Source organism: Hylaeus volcanicus, chromosome 5 (genome assembly GCF_026283585.1).
Source record: "Hylaeus volcanicus isolate JK05 chromosome 5, UHH_iyHylVolc1.0_haploid, whole genome shotgun sequence".
Classification (NCBI taxonomy): domain Eukaryota; kingdom Metazoa; phylum Arthropoda; class Insecta; order Hymenoptera; family Colletidae; genus Hylaeus; species Hylaeus volcanicus.
The window spans coordinates 19,911,473-19,931,738 of NC_071980.1; the positions used below are offsets into that span (position 1 = coordinate 19,911,473).

The following is a 20,266-nucleotide window of genomic DNA, read 5'->3' on the forward strand; positions in this document are numbered from 1 at the left end:
TTATATGAATCAGTAGAATGTGAAGTGTCGATACACGCTTGGTCAGACGTAGACTTCACGAGGGCTGGCTATGTCTGATCCAATACTACTGGGAATTCCTTTCACGACTGATCCTTTATTTTTCCACTCACTCAGACCAAGACACTTTTGAAATATCTTTACTCGGAATGCTATTTCGAATAACATATTACCTTCTCTCACAAATATTTCAATTTGAAAATACAATCACGTTATATTATTACACGAAACAATTCTGAAAGTAATAATCTTGTATTCGAAGTAATGAAATAATGAAAAACTATTGAAAATTACTGAGTTGCTCGGAAAATGTAATATTACAAAATATTTCATTAGACGAAACTACCATTGTGCCATTATCGGTGATAATGTAGTTGTGGTTCAAAGATAATGATATATAGATTAGCATAACAAATATGTATATTTAGTTGATGTTTTGCATATAAATGACTCACATATACTTAGACCATGAAGCATGTAATGATACTTTACAGATACAGGGTGTCCAACATGTTTCTATGCTGTCGTTAATATATTTAATGATTAAAAGCAAGATACAAATGATTCGTTATCTAAATGATAAGACTGTTATTTCAAAGTATTAGACATTTCTATTATTTGAAATTTTACTCCAAATACTAATTATTTTATAGTAATCGATATTATCGTTTCTTTTTCAAATAATGTTATGGAAAATGAGAGTCCAAAGTACTATATTAATAAATTATTTCGTATTAGCATTAAAATAAAAAATTTCCCCGTTTAATTCTAAGGTATGGGCTTACAGGAAAAGATATGGTGACTTATGGAAACAGGTTTACAACATCTATTACTTTACTGTGTCATCTGTCACGGTTCCAGATTTATTCAGACTCACGGGCTACATAAGACGGTCGTGAGAATACATTTCGAAAATGGCCGAGAAGTTGGGAAAATTATCCAGGAAGTAGGTCGTAAGATAAGTCAAACTGTCGTAAAAATTTCCATTAACTGCGGGAAGATTCCGCGAAAAGCACGCTTAATCTTCACCGCCAAGGCGTATAAACGCATAATTTATTAAACGATGAATGTCAGAAATGGTAAAGAAAGGTACTTCGAATGTGAGGAGCAGTGAAATCACTCTAAGCGTTCACCGTAAAAGTAAAATCCACCTTTGTCTTCGAGATGAAGAAATTTTCGATTACATTTCGATTAGTTTTTTAATCCCATTAATACTTTCACAGTTTCGGAATGCCCGAGTTGCTGCAGCTCGTTATCCGGGAGCACCTTCGTTTCGAAGTGGAGTTAAGAGTTTGATAAAATCGTAAATAATAATTGCGCCCCGGAGCTCTTCTTCTGTAACGGGGGAAGCCAAAAAATGGCGAAGCAGTCCATTCGCGATTCTCAGTGGAAAACGGCTCGTCGCGAAGCTCTTGGGAAGAAAGTGGGCCGTGCTTCGAGTGCGCTCGATCGAGCTGTCTTAATTACGTTGCAGCTCTCCCCACGACCGGAACTCACTTAATTACTGAAATGCTGACAGTGCATCGGATAGTCGCCTACTGTGAACACCTCTGTCGTCTCTTCCTACTCCTTTATTATTCTCATTGGAAGAATATTTCTTTATGTACGACAGTCCACCAACTTTACCACTGGACTTGATAATAATAAATGCTGTTATCTATGAGTCAAGTTTCGAAGACGAGTGCAAACCATTATTTCGAATTTAGCATGAATATAACAATATTCTAAATACATAAGAAGTTAATTGCATTCCATTGGCTTCCTCAGTTTGAAGTAGTATGAAATGATATTCAATTCCAGGTAGAAGCATAGTAATAATTTGTTTGCTATCTTGCTCTTTCACCGAACTATAGAGATCACAAACGTGAAAAATTTGAAGTAAATTCATACGTAAAGAAATTTGTAAATTTTTAATCAATCGTCAGGAAACCTCTTGCAGCACATGAAATTGTGAAATTGAATCAATATACAGATTCACTTACTGCTATTTATTGGTTAAGAAGAACACTTTGTATTCACAATTTGAAGAACCTAATTCTTCTATTATATGATGCAGAAATGCAATTGATTGGATTAAATGCAAGCACGTATTCTATAAGTGAATCAATTGAGATTTATTTAGAAGCAGCTCATTCGTAGAAATTTCTGTAGCTGATAAATTAACGCTACATGATATTCTTTATAATAAATAAAATCGATCTTTTGTAAGGATAAGATATTGAACATTTATTTGATTCTTGAAATCAATAGGTGGGTATCGAGAGGTTCTCTTTCTTTCAAGGCTGTGGTATACGCTTACTAGTTCAATGTTTTTGTAATTCTGATCCTGTTCTGTAATATCGAATTTCTTGCAATTGAGAATACAGAAAAGCTTCAAAAGACAGGGACAAAGAAGAGTTTGATAAATTGATTCAATATTCTTTTACAGCCAATTTACATTCATAATTTTATTCCTTAGATTTGTATCCTGAAAATAATCAATATTGATATAGTCGAAAAGTTCACTGAAATTAATTGAATTTAATGTATAAAGAATTATTCTGTTTTATCACTTCCATGATTAAAAACGTAAAATGAATAATAAATATTACATTCAGGAACGAATTTCTGCAATCTAAATTGAATCTGCTTCTATAATCACAAAGGAAAACCTAAAAGCAGGCGACCTTATGTTATTGCTGAATGGAATCACTCAATCTTTGATATTTCAGCTGAGGGTTTGGCGAGTTCTCGATATTTTAAAATCACGTACGACTTAAGTGAACAATTTCAAGAGGAAAGGTCCAGTATGGGACCGTTTGGCTTTTACAAACTCGGCGAGATCTGTCTATGGAAGCACACGGAAAATCGTTTTCCGTTTCAGCGGGCGCGGCGAGTTTTGGTACGTTCCGCTTTGCTCGATAACCACGACTTACGGCCCGAGCATACCTAACAATCACTTGAACTTTCCACTAACCTGGATAACTCCGGTTTTGTTGAGGATCGCGTGGCCAAACGGCTGGAAGCGTTCCATCTGCCGGAGAACTTCGGCTACCTTCGGTTCCTCGAGATCCACCAGACGGAACGCAGTCATGTTCACGCTGTTGTATTTAAAGTCCTCGAGATCGAACGTTTCGATGTCCTGAAAGCAGAATTTTCCCATTCAGATTGAAAAAGGTATTGAGCCTGAATGTATTAAATAGTTGGGAATGTATTCTCATAGCAACTAATGAAAGAAAGTAATATTTCTATTATTTTAATGGGTTTCTGATATTAATTTGTTTCTGACGTTAACTCGATTAATAAGTCGTTCAGACAAACGTGGATTCGTTCACTCTGAAATACAATTTCATTTTATAATTCAATCTCTGAGACATATTCAACAAGTACAGGGATACAAATTTATATATTTCGTATTCTTCTAAAAATTCTTATAAGATCTATCCTCACCATTTCTAATAAATAAGTTTAGTTTCATGTAGCAAATGGAGTCATATATTAATATGTCTAAATATAAATTAATGTCTTTCTTACGAACTCCTAAATGAACTAAAACCGAACCAATATTTTTCAATATCTAGGATAAATAATCCTCCATAGCAGAATGAAAATTGTATCCTGTGTAGACTACGTGTACTTTAATTTTGGTCAAAGTGTGCGCTCGTTAATTGGATATCTAACATTCCCTTCGTTAAAACGTCAGCAAAACTAATTTATGGTGTAGTAATGACTTAACGCTCGGGGCGAAACGTATAATGTATTCGTGTTGATAAAACGTTACTGAAATCACGACCGTTAATGTATTTTACGTCATTGAAATGCAACGCTACGGAGGGTCGCCACCCTTTCGGAAGGTTTCGTAATAAATTCACGTGAAATATTCAATAATGATATCCTGTTGTCACAAGTATTACCGATGCCGGAACTGGGTGTACATGCGACGCAGGGTGACGGTAAAAATGGGTGGAAAGAAAGAAGAGAAATTTCATTTGGAAACAGGATATAGTCGGTCAGAGAAGGTTATGTACACACACATCTGATATTGCATGCAAATCCAAACAGCGCTGCTACAGGAATGTTTATTCCAAACGAAGAAAAAAGAAAATATTGACACATTGACTGTCAACAATTTTCATACAAATTCGTTGTTTATATTTCGCATTTTTTTGGTGAACATTTCTTGAATTAAATATAGGAAATCGCCGTAACGAGTACCAAAGGTTTCAGAACACTTTTGATCAGATTACATTACTTTGATAACGACCTTCATCTCTACTGAGTTTCATTTGGTTTCATAAAAAATATATTTTAGAATGAAACGTATACAGTAGCTGCATATAATTTTAACAAGACTGAGAATTATAATGTAGACGACAATAGTAAACCTGATCTCATGTATGCTCATTACACGCAGAAACACATGAATGAGCGAACAATCTGAAATGTACGTACGGTAAAATTTCTGTCAAAAAATGAGTTTTGACAAAAGCATGAATATCTGACACGAATTATATTTATGAATTGAAGATGCGCAACTCCTTAACAAAATGGTAATTTACAGAAATCAGTCGATACGTGTATCCGAAATTTAAAGACTAATGTTACAGGTGAAATACATACATATGGCGATAAATAAGCTGGACTAATGAGTGTAAATTTAAATGGAACATATATTCCGCGTGATTGCCAATTAAATGAAAACGAAGATGTAAAATGAACCTGTGATATTCTAGGTACATTTTAAAGCCATTGTGCTTTGCGTTTATTTGTGCTCCCTTGCAAATGAATTCAATTAATGTTGGATAAATACGACTTTAATTAACTGCTAAATAATTGCATATTCATACAATATATGTATAACCATTACCGCAATCATGAGCTCTCCTATTATTTGCGATATCAGAGACTTGTAAATATACGTTTCATTTATGAATTTAATTAAATTAATATTGGAAATTTTAGCATGAAATTAATTCGTTTCGAGGAGAGTTACTGCGCTTTATCACTTTTATTAACTGATAGCAATTTTTTCCACGTAGAAGAAGATAAGAAGAAATTATAATCCTGCTCAGTATTCGCATTAATACCATTTGGCGCTGCGGGCATTTGTTCCGGCATCGGAGCAACGCAGCTGCATCACCGGTTACAAGTAACACTGCTCATTCGTCGGAGCGCATCAACATTAAGGAGAATATTCCCTCGTCGACCGCGCTCGTTCCACCCACGTTTATCTCCGGGACCAAAGAAGAGTCTTTAAATTGGGGAAAAACGGTGGCGTTATTGCCGTCGGCGCAATTACCCTTCGGATGACGCAGTCCACCCTCTCTCGGCCCTCCTCGCAGTCAGGCCTCCTCGAGACGAAGGCGGCGAGTCAGATATGATTTATAATAATTGCAGGTTGATGCATCGCTCGGCTGGGATCGTTAACGTAAATAATGTGAATTTCAACGGAGAAGCGGTCGTCGACCCACGGTGGCCGGGTTGCTAAGTCGCTGCGACAGATAAAGCTGGCTTCCGTTTCGAAGAAACTATCCCTCCCGTACCGGTACTCTGCGCACCCTTCCATCCTTGCACTCTTTTCGGGGCTCTCACTTCCGGTCCAGACCGCGTTATTTCCCTCTCGAATTGCGATATCGCCGAGCGAACCTGTCGCGGCAGGAAGTCGCGCCACGTTCCGTTTGCAAGTGATTTATCCTGGGTAGGGCGTGTTATGTTTATGCAGCATGCGCTGAAATCGACCACCAGGGTTTCACCGACGTGACGAAAAACGTGGTCGCATTTTTTATCATTCTTTCATTTTTTTTTTTTCTTGAGATGAGAAAAACGACGACTGGTCTTTTCAGTGAGAATGCTCGAGGAGCTGATAATTCAGGGCCTGAAAACTTGTAGGGGGATTTCTACTTTGTCAGATCAAAAAGAATCGAACTTTTTTTTCAATTTTATGAAAGTAATTTTTCCATGCTGTAAAGCAGAAAGCCTCCTTAAAATCATTTAGAGAATTTTTGTGTATTTTTGATATTAGAGGAGTTTTGTTTTCAATATAGTGTGTTTCATCTCGATTGCGACCAAACAAATTTGTAGTGCTGCTCTGAGCGATCCTGGTGAACGTGCAATATTAAAATAATGTATGGGTGTCCCATTAATTCGTAGCTAAGTGTATTATCGAGCCGTGAAAGCAATAAACAGCGTCGTTTATGACAAGCAAATACCTCTGACTCGAGTCAACGAACTGCGACGATATTTAACCGCGGTTTATTCCAGTCAATATTCGTCCCATAATAATCACAATCGAACGAGCTTTGCCCTATCGTTATTATCAGCAGTGCCTTTACTGTCGCGTTGCTTTCACGGTGATTCGATGACAGAACACGCCATTAGATGAACAATTACTTTCAACGCGAACATAACTCTCGGCGTGGCACCTATGACAAATTAACTGCATGGAAAAGTCACGATCCACCACGGATAGTTGATCAATTCTCAATTAGTATGTATAGTGTTGGAACAAACGCCTCTGGCGATTGTTTTCGCCGATCGATCATTTCCTTATCACCAAACCTGTCGCTGTTATGAATTTACTGTCTGGTGGTTCACGCCATTAAATGTAGATTTTGTACAAACCGGTCTGGAAAGTTTTTTACAAAACTTTGTATCGGTGTAGATTCTTTAATACTTGAGAAAATTGCAAAAATCAGAATTGATCGGCATTCGGCATTGCTTGAATAACTCAGCGTTTCTTCGATTGCAAATAAAAATTATTTACATTAATTCTTTTGCACTGTACGAACATCTTTCTATATTTTAACTTGTCTGAAAGGAATTAGATTTGTTATCCGAAACTATATTTGTTCGAGGACCGCAGTATTATAAAAATAAGTATGTATACAGGGTGGGGCAGTAACTATTAGCACCTCAGATATCTTCGAAATTGTAAGTTTCACAGAAATAATTGCTAAAATAAAATTGCACAGTACGAAGGGAGTCACCCTGAATATTAGAATATCTTTTATGCCATCTTATTCCTTTACTATCTCCATTAATTACATGCACCTTCTAAAATACCTCTAAATTTTTCCCTGTAATCAAGACACGTGCACCGTACAGAATATCGCGTTTCAACGCAAAACTAATACTCTATAACGATTTAGGCAAATTATGTCGATGGTTCGGCGCTCCACAGGGAAATTCCTCAGATGCAGCCTGGCAGACAAATGGGTTCCAAGTAATTTGTGTCGATTCGTATGCGACGCTGCACCCAAGGAACGCGATTGGACGATTTAGTGCCTTATTGTGTACATAAAATCTCGAGGCTGATGAACCCTGTACGCGAGATGGTTCTAGTGACGCGGAATTAGCACCAACAAAGGTATTTGTCGAATAGTTCGAGTGAATGTTGCGTTTGGGAATTCACGGGAATTATTCTCTTTGGCGAAATCGTTGTCACCGCGGTATCACGCTGTCTGGACGATACGACCCGAGTTTCTACTTTAATCTACCTTTCTATATGTATTTTGTTTCAGAGGATATTCAAACAAAAGGTCGTTGGAACGCTTTCAGAGTTGGCAAACAATTTGAAAAGCTATTGTTGAAGAGTTTCGCGTACCAAACTTCTCGGTTGTTATGCCTCAGTTCTGAAATATTATAAATGACAAATAAGCAAAGAATGAAACATAGAATAAACGAAGGGTAAACAAAATATGATTTAATTAGAGCGATGTGAATGAGAGTATTGAAAATAGAAAAGTGAATTTTATACTCGAACCTACTTCGAAATTATGTTCTATTTTGATTCCAGTGTGTATTATACTCTCCAAAGTCCGTCGACTTTTGTATCGCGGAGTTCATGAAATTGAAGCGCATATATGGAATATTCTCAGAAAATTAAAGCAATGGAACTTCAACAACTTCGAACATTGCAGTCTGTCGCAGTATTTCATATTTGGAGCGACGTGCAATCGCATCGAGTACAGTGTACCACCGAATACTTAGACTTTTGGCATGAAATCGATATCAGTTTGCAGTCGACAAGGGTGTCACATGAACATCGAAATAGTGACAGGTGAAGTTGATCTACCTGTACCTTTCAAACGAATTCAACGTACGTATACCTCAAAATTAAAAAAAATATCCTATTTAACAGAGCAAAAAATTGACAACTAATAGATTCATCTTTCTTCTCACTTTTTAATTAGTCTTCAAAACTTAATTCTCACTAAAGGAGACCTAAACCCAAGGGTCAAGAACGTTATGAATAATTCATTCATCCTGTCCTTCATAAGACTGAATTAAAATTCCGATAGCACTCGTTAATGAATATACTAAATGTGTTAAATGATATGCGTCTGCAAGACACTGGAGGAATTCGAGGTCTATTTATTCTTCTCGAATTCTTTTAAGGCGAAATTTACGCGTGGATGTTCCATTTAGTAGCTCGCAGCAACGGGAAGAGAAATTGAAATTTGAGAGTGGCTCAAAAAGCAGCTGGAGTCAAAGCGCGATTGGCTAATACGACGAGCCAACTTTCAGGGACCGTATTAAAGCGAGCTTGATTAGCCCGACCAGCGCCACGAGTGTTAATTTGCATCGCTGTCCTCTGTGTCCGCGGACTCGCGACTGGGAAGTGAACCATTCGTGAAAGTATACTTACAAACGTGGTGAACATGTAGTGGTATCTGTAATCGTTCATCTGCAGCTGGAGTATCTGCAACAGAGGTAAAGGGATCGGTTACTCGTGCGAATCCCATACGATTTCCATACGAATTTCATCTATGTATGTACTTTCATTCAATTTCTCGTTTCTCCTTAATTTTTACAAGCGTAAATTATTCTCATTCGATCAAAAAGTAAGTTGAGGTTAATATTGATTTATGACATTATTTTTCTGACGATATTACGATTATTATTGGTAAATTCTAATGAGAATATTTACACATTTATGTTAGAATGTATTATAAAGTTTAGAAAGATTCATTATAAATTTGATTAAAATCGATATTTTAGTACATGAAAATTTTATAAATTAAAAACAGTACCGTATTTCGGTGTTTGTACTATGTATTTTACTTTAAGGAAGCATTTACTTTTTATGTCAAAAACCCACTTATGTAGCTTGCACAACTCATACATTACAAAAGATAAAGGAAAACATGCAAAGTAAAAATTGTATCGACTTTTGAGGCATAGAAATTAGTCAGTACAAATAGCATTTGAAACATTTTTCAAAGACTTTTGTAATTTAGAAGTTGCAGAGCTCATGAATAAAATGAAAGGCTCTGACGCAAAGGGTGGTCTCTCTTGAAGTCTCAAGATAGCAGGAATAAAATACACCATAATTTTTTAGTTGGACCAATGAACATTTGTGCAAAGTTTCATCAAAATCCACGGCAGTTTGCGATGTTCTCTTGTTACAGACTGCAGTATTCCGGGTAGGGTTAATGTCGACGCACTGGAGGTAAATTTTCACGATGAGCAACGTTTCCACTTATGCAAAGCGTGGCAGAGTACAGAATCTTCGAGTGAGTTCTGTGGCACGCGTTGCATACATAGAAATGTAATCTGAATACATGAATATACCAAGAATTAAGATGTATCGGTAACAGGAATTTGGAATTTCATTGCACACATACAACTCCAAAATATACAATTGAAACCTGAACAGATACTTCCCTCGATAATGTTCAGAAATAATTCTGATTTTTAAGAATCTGTTAAAACAATTTGATTTGTGAAACACGTTGTATACATACTTACAGATAACATCACTTATTGACGTGCCACTTTTATAAAATAATATATATTTTGTTTATATTATTTTTGATTTATTTTACCTAATTTAACTTTAATATTTAACGAGTTTGACACAATTTTATGTCTGAATTTCAAAAAAAGATACATAAAAAAGAGAATTAAATTCTACATAAGCAAATTTTTCAAGATTTTTCTCTATGTTGTTATGGTTTTATTCCTTGCATAAATATTCCTTTTTTCTTTTCTACATACTTCTAAACAATCGAATAAATTGTAAAGGTTAGTTTGTCTGTAGTTCACCACGGAACATTTAAAATCTGATGCCTCGATGCTATTCCTATAAAGTCTTGCCATCATCAATCGCAACGTTTCCATCCCCCGTACACCTTGTATATACGTTCCATGTTTTGGCCTATCAACGTGAACTTTGATGACGAAAGGCAGTCGGATGAAAAGAAACGCGCACGGATTTCCTTGAGAAATAGGAGCGAAATCAGGGTTCATAGGGTACAACGGAAAGGATAGAAAGTCGAGCAAACAGGGAGACGGATCGTGGAAGCGCGGGATTGCACGAAAGTCAGGACGTTTTTTGATTATCCGAGCAAAGAAGGGATATCCGCAGGAATCCCCAAGAGACGCGGCATGCAAATAACGGCGGTTCTCTTCGACCACGTTCTGAACCAAGATTGCTTCTCGCTAGGGGCAAGGGAGGGCTTCGAATTCGACCTGAAACGATTCTACCTATTGACTTCCCGTAATAAAGGGCAAGAGAGGTTCAATTAATATTGAACAAATTTTATTTCTCCGATCAAACACCCGAAACCGGATATGAAACGGTCAGAGATCGTTTTATTGATTCGTTGGTATCGAGAATCGAATAGAACCGTTTTGGTTTCTACGGAAACCCTTACATTGCAGGAGTTCCATTTAAATGAGTAATTCTTGAAATTGATGTTCCGTACCAATAACGCGTTGATATGTTTCTGCGACGAAAATCAAGCTTTTCTTTGAGAATAAATTTATCAGGAACTCTCTGGGGAAATTCAACTAAAAAATCACCGTGAAGACTTAATTGTGATTGAGTTAGTTTAGGAGAAAGAGAGGTAGAGAAAGAGGAACTGTAATTTTAATTTTACTCATTTTATCTTGTTGTTTTAACGTATCGATCTTATTTCGCATGCATTGTTGTTTAACGGTTTGGAACACGCTCTTTTTTAAATAAATGAACCTCTTTTCATCGTTATACAGTCAGTTTCATAAGTATTCGTACCTTCTATGTCTATTGAAGAAATTTGTCTAAATTAAATGATAGGTTTGATGTTTTCGAATCAATGTTTCATTATAAATATGTATATGAGTAAACTTTACACTTTATTTGGAAACATCACATCTATTATTTAATTTAGACAAACTTCTTCAATGAATATAGAGGGTACGAATACTTATGACTGCATAATACGAACCAAAAATAATATTTTCTGTAGCTTTGGTAAAAATATCATTGTTATCATATACAGATTGAGAAGTTAGAAAAAAATGAGTCCAACAAGAGTTGTTTGACTGTTTCTTTCTACCGATCGCTAAAAGTAAGCGAATTATTCAGGTGTCCTGTTTTAAATGCCTCACCGTGTATATTAATTGACCAGTATACATGCTTGACACGCATTTGAAAGCTGAAATTGTAATGAGTCAACATAATTTCTATATTCACTTCGATGAAACAAATATCGCAAAGCATTCTAACATCGAACAACGAACACGTGATCATGTTCACCATATCTACATTCCTACAAAGTCGGCCAAGTTAAACATTCCTTCGCAAGGTTATTAATCCTGCGTTCAAACATCCCTTTGTTCTTCAGAGGCTGTAACGCGACTTCAATCCGTTTATTTGTACGGAGCATCGTAAAAACTAATCGCAGCCCGCGAATTTCTGCCCGTGGTGCAAATAACAGGGATGCAATTTTATACCACTGTCAATGAAACCAGAAAAACGTTCAACCGACGGAGACCGGTTCACAGAATCGTGCAATTCCCGTTCCGACGGTTCGTCGGATTATGCAAATTTTTCTGCGCGTTGAACACACGTAGACCATGGATAAAAGGCTCGAAAACGATGGAAAACAAATCCCATCGTACATAGATCACCGAAGGAACGCGTTAATTTACCGATCTAAAATTTACATTTTCTTCTTTTGTTTGTTTATGCGAGTGAGTTATTAGCGGTTGCAAAATGTGTTTTGCGGAGATGTTTTGCTTTTCGAACACATGTTTCTCCTGTTTGGTGTCCAGAGATTGGGGAAATCTGTTTGACAATACTCGGGAAGTTCGAGAGTTCTAAAAACAAAAGTCTTTCTCGATATAAACCCCGCGAGGGATTACTTTTATTTTATAATTAAGTTAGAAATTTGGACTGTACAAGTACATTATGTTTTGACTTGGTTTTCAGATTTTTTAGTGCTTATGACAATCTGTAAAGTAGAAAACAGTTGTCCTACGTAACAGTGATACATAAATAAAAGTGAAAATTAAAATTCACTCGAAATATTGTTTAGAAGGTTTATTTTAATTATCTTGTATTGTCAGTTTCATAGTCGAGATTTTAGGGAATTTTAGGATTCATCCCGTGAATGATTCGAATGATTTTGCGTTACGAGTTCTGGTGGATTGAAATCCCGTTAAAACCGTCGCATTCGCCAATGGATGGAACGAACGTAACATTGAAACGCACGGATAATTGTGTTCCACTGCTGACTAGTAACGTCCACACTTTCGATTTAGATGATATCGATTTGTGCACCAATAAAAATACGAAAACGTGTCGCCGTTTAAAGCGGTTGTTCCGTTCAATTTTTGGTAACGGTTCAGAATGTTATGTCACTTTTGTCTCTAGTTGTAACTGTATCGTAGTATAATTCATTCGTACGTTTCACTTTCTACATCATCCCTTTCACACTAAATATTATTTTTAACGAAGTTCAAAGTATATAAATTAAAATATCAAATAAACATATCAAAGTTTAAAATATTCAAACCATTGTATTCTGTATAACATCTACGGTATCGCAGGGCTAATATCACTACAAATATTACTACATATCTTGAACGTATCATTCCAAATTTAAAACGGAAAGAATGAGAAACCAAAAAGCACTCTTTACTTTTTAGTCTATTGAAGGGAGCCATAATGGTACCCGTGAAAGAATTGCGTGAATTGGTGCTTGAATAATGGCAACAGAAAGAAACTATTCAGGATTGCATAAACAATACCTTGATAAGGCTTCTCTGAAAGCTAAGCTCAAGTATATACACCAAGTTTGCGCGAAAATAATGGTCTTTTACAGTAAGTAAACGGAACACTGGAGAAAAGACGGTATTTCCCCGAGCTAAATTACTTTAATGTATTTGCTCAAAAATTGAAGGACTCCGGGGAAAAGCCTTCCAGTCGTTTCAACCCCTGTTTTCGCCATAAAAAATTCCATCAGCCCAGAACGACTGAACGTTTCATGAAAAAAAAGATCCAAACGAGGCAACAACGTTATCGCGAAACAACCGCGCGCAATTTTCGATTTGAAGTAGCGTAAAGTGAAAGGAAAAGAATTGACAAGAAAACAACTTTTGTAACAAATGCACGTGAATAAAGCTCGGGAAATAAATTTCATCAGAAACAAATTGTTCTTTGAAACGCTGAGCGAGCGCTGTCTAATTGCCCTCTTCAACGACTGCTGTGTTCCACGTTTGCGTTTGTTCTTCTTTTCTTTCGCGTAGTTCTCTGTTCAGGACGGGAACGGGGACGACAAAAATTCACTTCTAAATAATAAACTTTGAATAACGAGTAAAACACGAACAGCTTTTGCATCATTGAAAATAAAATTCAACAAAACAATGTTTAATTTTAATCCATAACACGATATTGTCACATTCTGCTATTTTATTCGTTAATTTCTATAATAACATGTACAATAACACGATAGATGTGATTTTTCTACGGTTGATTTTTAACTGCACGTTCCGAGTGAATCGTTCGACTCGCTTCAACCGTCCTGCCGCGGCTACGATGATCAATTCTCATTTAATTTCCCGTGTTTGCGCGGGTTCGACGCTTTTCCAACGCTCATAACCACGGCCGTGGAAATCTAAACGCGTATCGTGGCGGTGCTCAAAGAGAACGTGATTTCCAACGAGTGCCACCTCATATTTTTTCGCCGTTGTCAATGAGTTTAGAGACGAATGGCGGTTTTTTAAAGCGTTCAATGCCGGTGTAATTGATTTATTTACGGGAAATAATCATGGGAAATGTCACTAAATAGGAACAAATCACTTGAAAATAATGTCAGTCCGAGTATTATCATTAATGAACCTCAAATGATATTCACCGTCCTCGCAATGTTAATCTGCAATCTAATTTTTCCAATTGAATCATTTTTATCATGGATATTGAGATAATATAAAATCATGATCCTCTCTTATTTTTAGAATGTAGAAAAATGATAACAATCTAGGATACTTCAGCTTTAATTTACATAGTTTCTTTTACATTTCATTTTAATTGTATAAGTATTATTCCTATATCTTCAACATATTATTACTTGCAATATTATTATATTACGACTACTTTTTGTTTATGTTCTGTTTCATTAATTTCTGAATTTGACATCTTACATCTTTTACTTAAAATGTAAGCATGCCTGTAATACTTTTCATCTGGCGATGGTTAATAATATGATTGTACATAAACGAAAGTACACGTCAAAAAACATGTTCTGGTTCAAGTAAATAAATGGTTAAATAACCAGCAAGAATACACCAAAAGTACCAACGCTAGGTCGTATAATTTGTAAGCATTAAGTCTGACGTAATGGAATGAGTATAAGAGCTGCCCACTTAAGACTTTGTCACACGAAGCTTTCTCTAAACGCTTGCCCTAGAACTCTACGGGTACTCGTTCCACCAAGTGCCTATTCTCACTTAACTCCACTCCCGTAACACACTGACCGTCATCAAACACTCTCAACCCCGACGTGTACAAATGCTCAGGATCACTTGCGACGTTTAGCCACTCCAAAGCGTATAGGCATTGTAGGGATCCTTGTTTCGAAACAAACGCAAAATACGGTATATTATCGGTCTTATTATCCCGTGTATGAGGAGAAGTACAGAAATTATAAATCGAACCATCAACAGCTCAAAAATGGCGAAAAGAGAGTTTCCGTATTGGTTTCTATCTCCATTATTTTTTTTATATATTTATAAAACACCTATAAGTCGTCTTTTCGCAATATTTATCGTTTACTCTGGTATTACGGGAGACTTTAGGTATTAAATATTGTCTGAGCAACTATTACTTCGGTTCTGTGTCTATCGCGAACCTATACAGCATAGTGCTTGCGGTACTGATCGATATCATCCCCGCATTCCTCCGAAGTTTTCTTTTTCCGGTCCCCCGAATAAGGATGTAAGCTTCTATGGGTTCCTACCATGCGAGAGATCTGCAGCGAGCTCCTTGTTGCAGAGCGTAACAGTATAATATTTTAGCTGACGTTAGCTACGTCCCAGCTGCGATAAAGGAAGTATCCAGCTCAGGAATTCGAAACTGAAAATTATTCTCGCTTGTACTATGAGTCTATAGTAGCGATTTTCGTCTGAAAAGAACGCTGATTTCACGCAAAACATAACCAAATAGATCTATGCGTCAAAAACAGGAATCAGAAAATAAATACTTTTATAAATACTCATTAACTTTCATTTCTTGAGAATCTTACTCGAATTTTTCCATTTTTTTTCTTTTTTCTTTTTTAATTGTTGCATAAACTTTTGTTCTCATGTTACATTCGTGGGACACAAAAACTGTTAGCTTAAGAGCTTTTTAACAAACTGTTCGTCTGGTGCAAATGTTTTGAAACGTTAATAATAGAAGTTTCGTGGGAGCAGTTATAGCAGAACTTTATTTAAGAAAAAAGTTTCATGAAGTAGATAAAACTTCATACTTATCGAGCATTGCAAATAATAGTTTTATTAGATAATATAATATTAAAAAATATGTTCAATGTGTACGGAGTGTAATTGAGAAATTGTTTTCAAATGATTGTCGAAGGAAATATCTGTTCCTACTACACAAGAACTTATCTTCCTTTTACTAAATCTATATTTTCATTGTTAGTTTCATTTTTACGTTTACAAGGGATTGTTTTGCAGAAATTTCATTACTGATAAACTAATGAACATAATACAAATATAAATAATGAATTCTTCTACATCCTTTCTATATATTTTTTAATTAAATAATTAAAGATCGTAAAAACTCAAGTATCTTTTGCTTGTTAGAAAAGAATGAATAACTCACCGCTCGAAAAAATTGTTGCATGTGCGCAGGATCCGTGTCAACGATCAGCTTGTAAATCTCCTTGTGTCTGACTTCTCGAAGGACCTGCCTGTAGGACCCAGGTCCCGCCTGGCGAATGTACATCTCCGTTTTCGCAGAGGGTGGAGATTTCACGAGGTCCTGCAGCTTGAACAATCCTGAAAACAGAGAAACAGATAAAATATAATCCTTTTCTTCCTATACCCATAGATTTTCAATTTAGAAGATTTCTCCTTTAGTTTATTCTCGTGCGAGCAAGACCACGCCGCCAAGCAACTGCTATCCTAAACAGAACCTGGACCATTATTTTATCGAGTTGTCTGATTAGATAAAACGTGGAATATTTACATACAGATCCACGAACAGCTACAGCTTATGGTGCTCTCGTAAAGTGTTCTGTTTATTTTACTAAACTGAGAAGACACTCCGTTTTCTATATACTCCAGAAAATATTTTAGCAAAATTCTATTCGAACACTGCGCAATCTCGCGAGTGCCTTCGGCAAATAGCATAACTCATTGAAACGCCGATGAAAGAACCCGGCAATATGAAAAGGAGGATCCACAGTAGGTGGAACAGAATCCAAGAATTAATGGTTCTCCGAAAATAATTTGGACAAGCAGTTTCCGTTAAAAACGTGAAATTGAAAGATAACAGACCACCTCGTGGAGCTTTTCAATTCGGTTTTCAATTACCCTATTTCTGCGAACGTACACGTATATCAAGCCTGTTTCTGTTCGGTTATACACATATATTTGGGCCAACAATACTAGAGGTTGGTAACGTGTATGAATGGATAGAGGTACCAGTACATCGAAGAAATGTCTGGTACACGGAGCAACCCTCCGACGTACATTCTCGAAGCTGGAGATTTATGGCGCTTTCGCGCGTTGCAAAGGGTACATAAGATTCGGAAAGAATCTTCCTGTGTTTGTTCTTCCTGGTTCCTGGGCTTGGAATCTCGATCACAAGGGTACTTGTTTTAAAAAGAAATATAAATAAATTATCTCTGGATCTCTTAGTAATATCGTTAATACATTTTCTGTTAGGTTGATTTTCTTTTGGTTAGAGTCGCCGATTTTGAAAATTAAAATTTGTAGTTAGGTTCTCCCTTCTTCAACAGAGGAACGATAAAGCGAATTCGAAAGGATTAGAAATATTCGAATTGATGTCACAAGTTTAGAAAAGTTAAGAATCACTCCTATACAGATACATATCATCTGATAAAAGATTGTCTATCCCCTTAACGGAAAATGTAAATCGACTCAAAGAAGGAGGTTAGTTTGTTTAAAGACCGAGAATAATTCTGAGATGGATAATTAAGAATAATTTGCAGGAACGGCCAACGCAAAGCATCGTGTGCACGAGGCATGTATGCTCGTCCGATTTACATATGCACGCCTGTACGCCTCGCGTTGTATCGTTCCGAGTAACAAATGGTGAAACGCCGTGACGCCCACGTGAAACATTAATGCGAGTCTGTTACGTATCCTAGCAACGTGAAAGAGTTTCGTTTTACAGTCACGTTCGTTTATGTTACTCTGAGCGACAGGAGGAATTAAAGATGACTACCAAACCTGGACCAGTTCACATGGTCTACGATTCGTTTAGAAAAAAAAAAAAAATGTTGAATTTATCTATTGAGATATTCAGTGCCATGAATATTTCAGTGCCAGCGAAATAAGAAGTCAATTTTGTATCATATTCGTATGTATGCTGTTATTTCTATGGACTTAAGTGGTGAAATTATATTATTGCTAATTATAATTATATTATTTAAAGATAATTATATATTTCTAATATAATTACTTTACTAATAGATTAATATATTCATCGCATTTGTTTAGATTTATTCGAGATTAAAATTAAAAAGGGCACATTTATATTAATAAATTACATTTAGTTCCATTAAATATTTTATTTCTTTGTTAAATAAAATTTCTTTCGGTTCGAATAGCTTAATGATTAAAAGTTTTATTTTTGGAATTAAATGTGTAACTTTATATTAGTCTTAGTTTAATTGCTAAACATTATACTTCTACAATATTTGATCTCCTTCGGTATGAAAGATATATCCGTTAACAAACACTAAAATAAGAATAACAAAATACAAGAAACCACTTACACATTCAGAATCATCGATTCCTCCTTCATTTTCAACATTTCAATACCATCTGCGATAGACCAGGTTGTATCATTCAAGTCGTGCGGCCCTGAGAATTCAATTTAATTTTCAATTCGTATGTCTCGAAGAAACTCGGGTTCGACAGTTTTCGAATCATGTTTCTTCGATTTTTTTGTACGAGAAGAGAGTAGGTGATTCGAAGTTGAATCGACTCGAAACGGAAAAGTTGATCCATATTGGATCGATCAGGGCTCATGAAAGCTTTATCAGGTTCTGAGACGAGAAATGGTCTCGTATTTCCAACGAATAGTCGCGAAAGAGAGGAATATACATTCCTAGGGACGGAACGATGGAAATCCGCGATGACGTGCTTCGCCCGGGGAGAATTTTCAAATGTCTCCGTTCCCCAATGGTAGGGAATTTATGACTGCCATAGACATGAAAGTTATGTAAAAAAGGGACATTCTTCGGGATCCTCCCTTCGTCTCAGCGGAAAACGCGGCGCTTCCCGCTCGTATCTCCGTCCTTATTACGCCGTCTAATCAGGCAAAGTAATTTCGACAAAGGATCTCGCTTTTTGCTAGCAATCGAGTAATTTGTAACGCACGGCGACGTGCATCCAATTTTGCATGGATATTTGTTCGCGTGGAATAAGAAAAATCTACCCCAAAATTAATCAAAATTGCAAAAATGATCTTGTACATTCAATTTTGTAGGTATACATCTTGCCTCGTTGACTTTAGACAACATCTACACTTCTCTAGATAAAACCATATCGAATATGGTTTAAACCATGGCAACACCTTGCTTTCACCACGTGGAACTTATGAACGAAGCCAGTATATAATGTTATACATACAATAAATATTCATGCAACTAATCAAGTAAACGTTTAAAAATTAGTAGTGTGTCCTATCTTTTCGCTCCCAAGTGTATATTCTGTGAAACTTGAACATTTAATATCTTCCGTATCGTTGGCACCGTGACGTTATAATTCAACGTGAATTAACCCTTGGCTGCCACGAACGAGCCCTGCGGATTTAAAAAAAAATCAGCGACTGCGATGTCGAATCCCCGGTGACTTTACACGGAGCAGCTCAGTTAAGTCCGCGTGCGGATGACAGGCCGACATTTCGCACCGCACCGGCATCCACTTCCGCCTGCTGATTCCAACATTCTATTTGCATAGGGCGGCGTCACCAGTCGACCTGGTGAAGAGCTCGCAGTGGTAAAAAAAAAAAAGGAACGCGTAATGACTAGCGTGTATGACTACGTACACCATCCGAGTGGGGTGTTCCGTTATTACCTGGAGAGTGCTACTCATATACTTGCAAATCTGACTGCGACTGGAAAGTTTGCTTTATTGTTCGGACCGGTGCGATGATTTTTTACAGCGGCGTGTTCTCGTCACGAGCGATGCGGAATGTAAAAACCAGGAATGACGCGGTATCCGTGTCGAATAAAAATAATTATAGTGGCCGTCGAGTGGAGATTGGTCGTTTCCTGTACTACCCTGGAGTTTGATTAAAAAATAAATGTCATAGGATTAAGTGTTTCATATTAGGTTGTTCCGAAAGTTTCTTTCGCGAGTTGCATTCAATTATTTTATGTGGTTGTGTTTATATAAATAGACAATCTAATTTCATAGATATTCATATTGTAACAGTAATGGAGCAAAATGAATCGTGCACAATTCAGTAATGTAACATAAAACATAAAATATTGTGCATGTATTACTTATTAATAAAGCGAAAGAAACTTTTGGGACAACCTAATGTGAGGGAGGAATTTTGATGTTGCTCGGGAATGTAGCAATTATTCTATAACTATTTGCTTCCTACGTATTACCTGGCAAGTTGGTTTTGTTTTAAAATTCTCTTTCTTTGGTTATGAAAGCAAATTTAATTTTGGTGGAATATTCTTTTCCTGAGCGCAATGTTAATCGTTATTCTATGACCTCGTTGTGGGTCCTCTTCAGGAATAAATTACGTAGTGTAGACTTAACGTAATAAAAAAGAGAGTAGAAGTTAAGGTCG

General features: G+C 36.4%; 1 protein-coding gene across 4 annotated transcripts in view; it reads right to left on the bottom strand.

Annotated features, from left to right (window-relative positions):
* Window positions 1-20,266, bottom strand: part of LOC128876366 (glutamate receptor ionotropic, kainate 2) — a 211,466-nt gene that overhangs the window by 63,091 nt on the left and 128,109 nt on the right. For all 4 annotated transcript variants that reach the window (XM_054122677.1, XM_054122676.1, XM_054122679.1 and 1 more), the window contains exons 5-7: window positions 16,088-16,263; window positions 8,645-8,698; window positions 2,975-3,139 (exon numbers count right to left, since the gene is read on the bottom strand). In XM_054122677.1, the coding sequence (XP_053978652.1) occupies window positions 2,975-3,139; window positions 8,645-8,698; window positions 16,088-16,263 (395 nt within the window). The remainder of the gene's footprint in view (window positions 1-2,974; window positions 3,140-8,644; window positions 8,699-16,087; window positions 16,264-20,266) is intronic.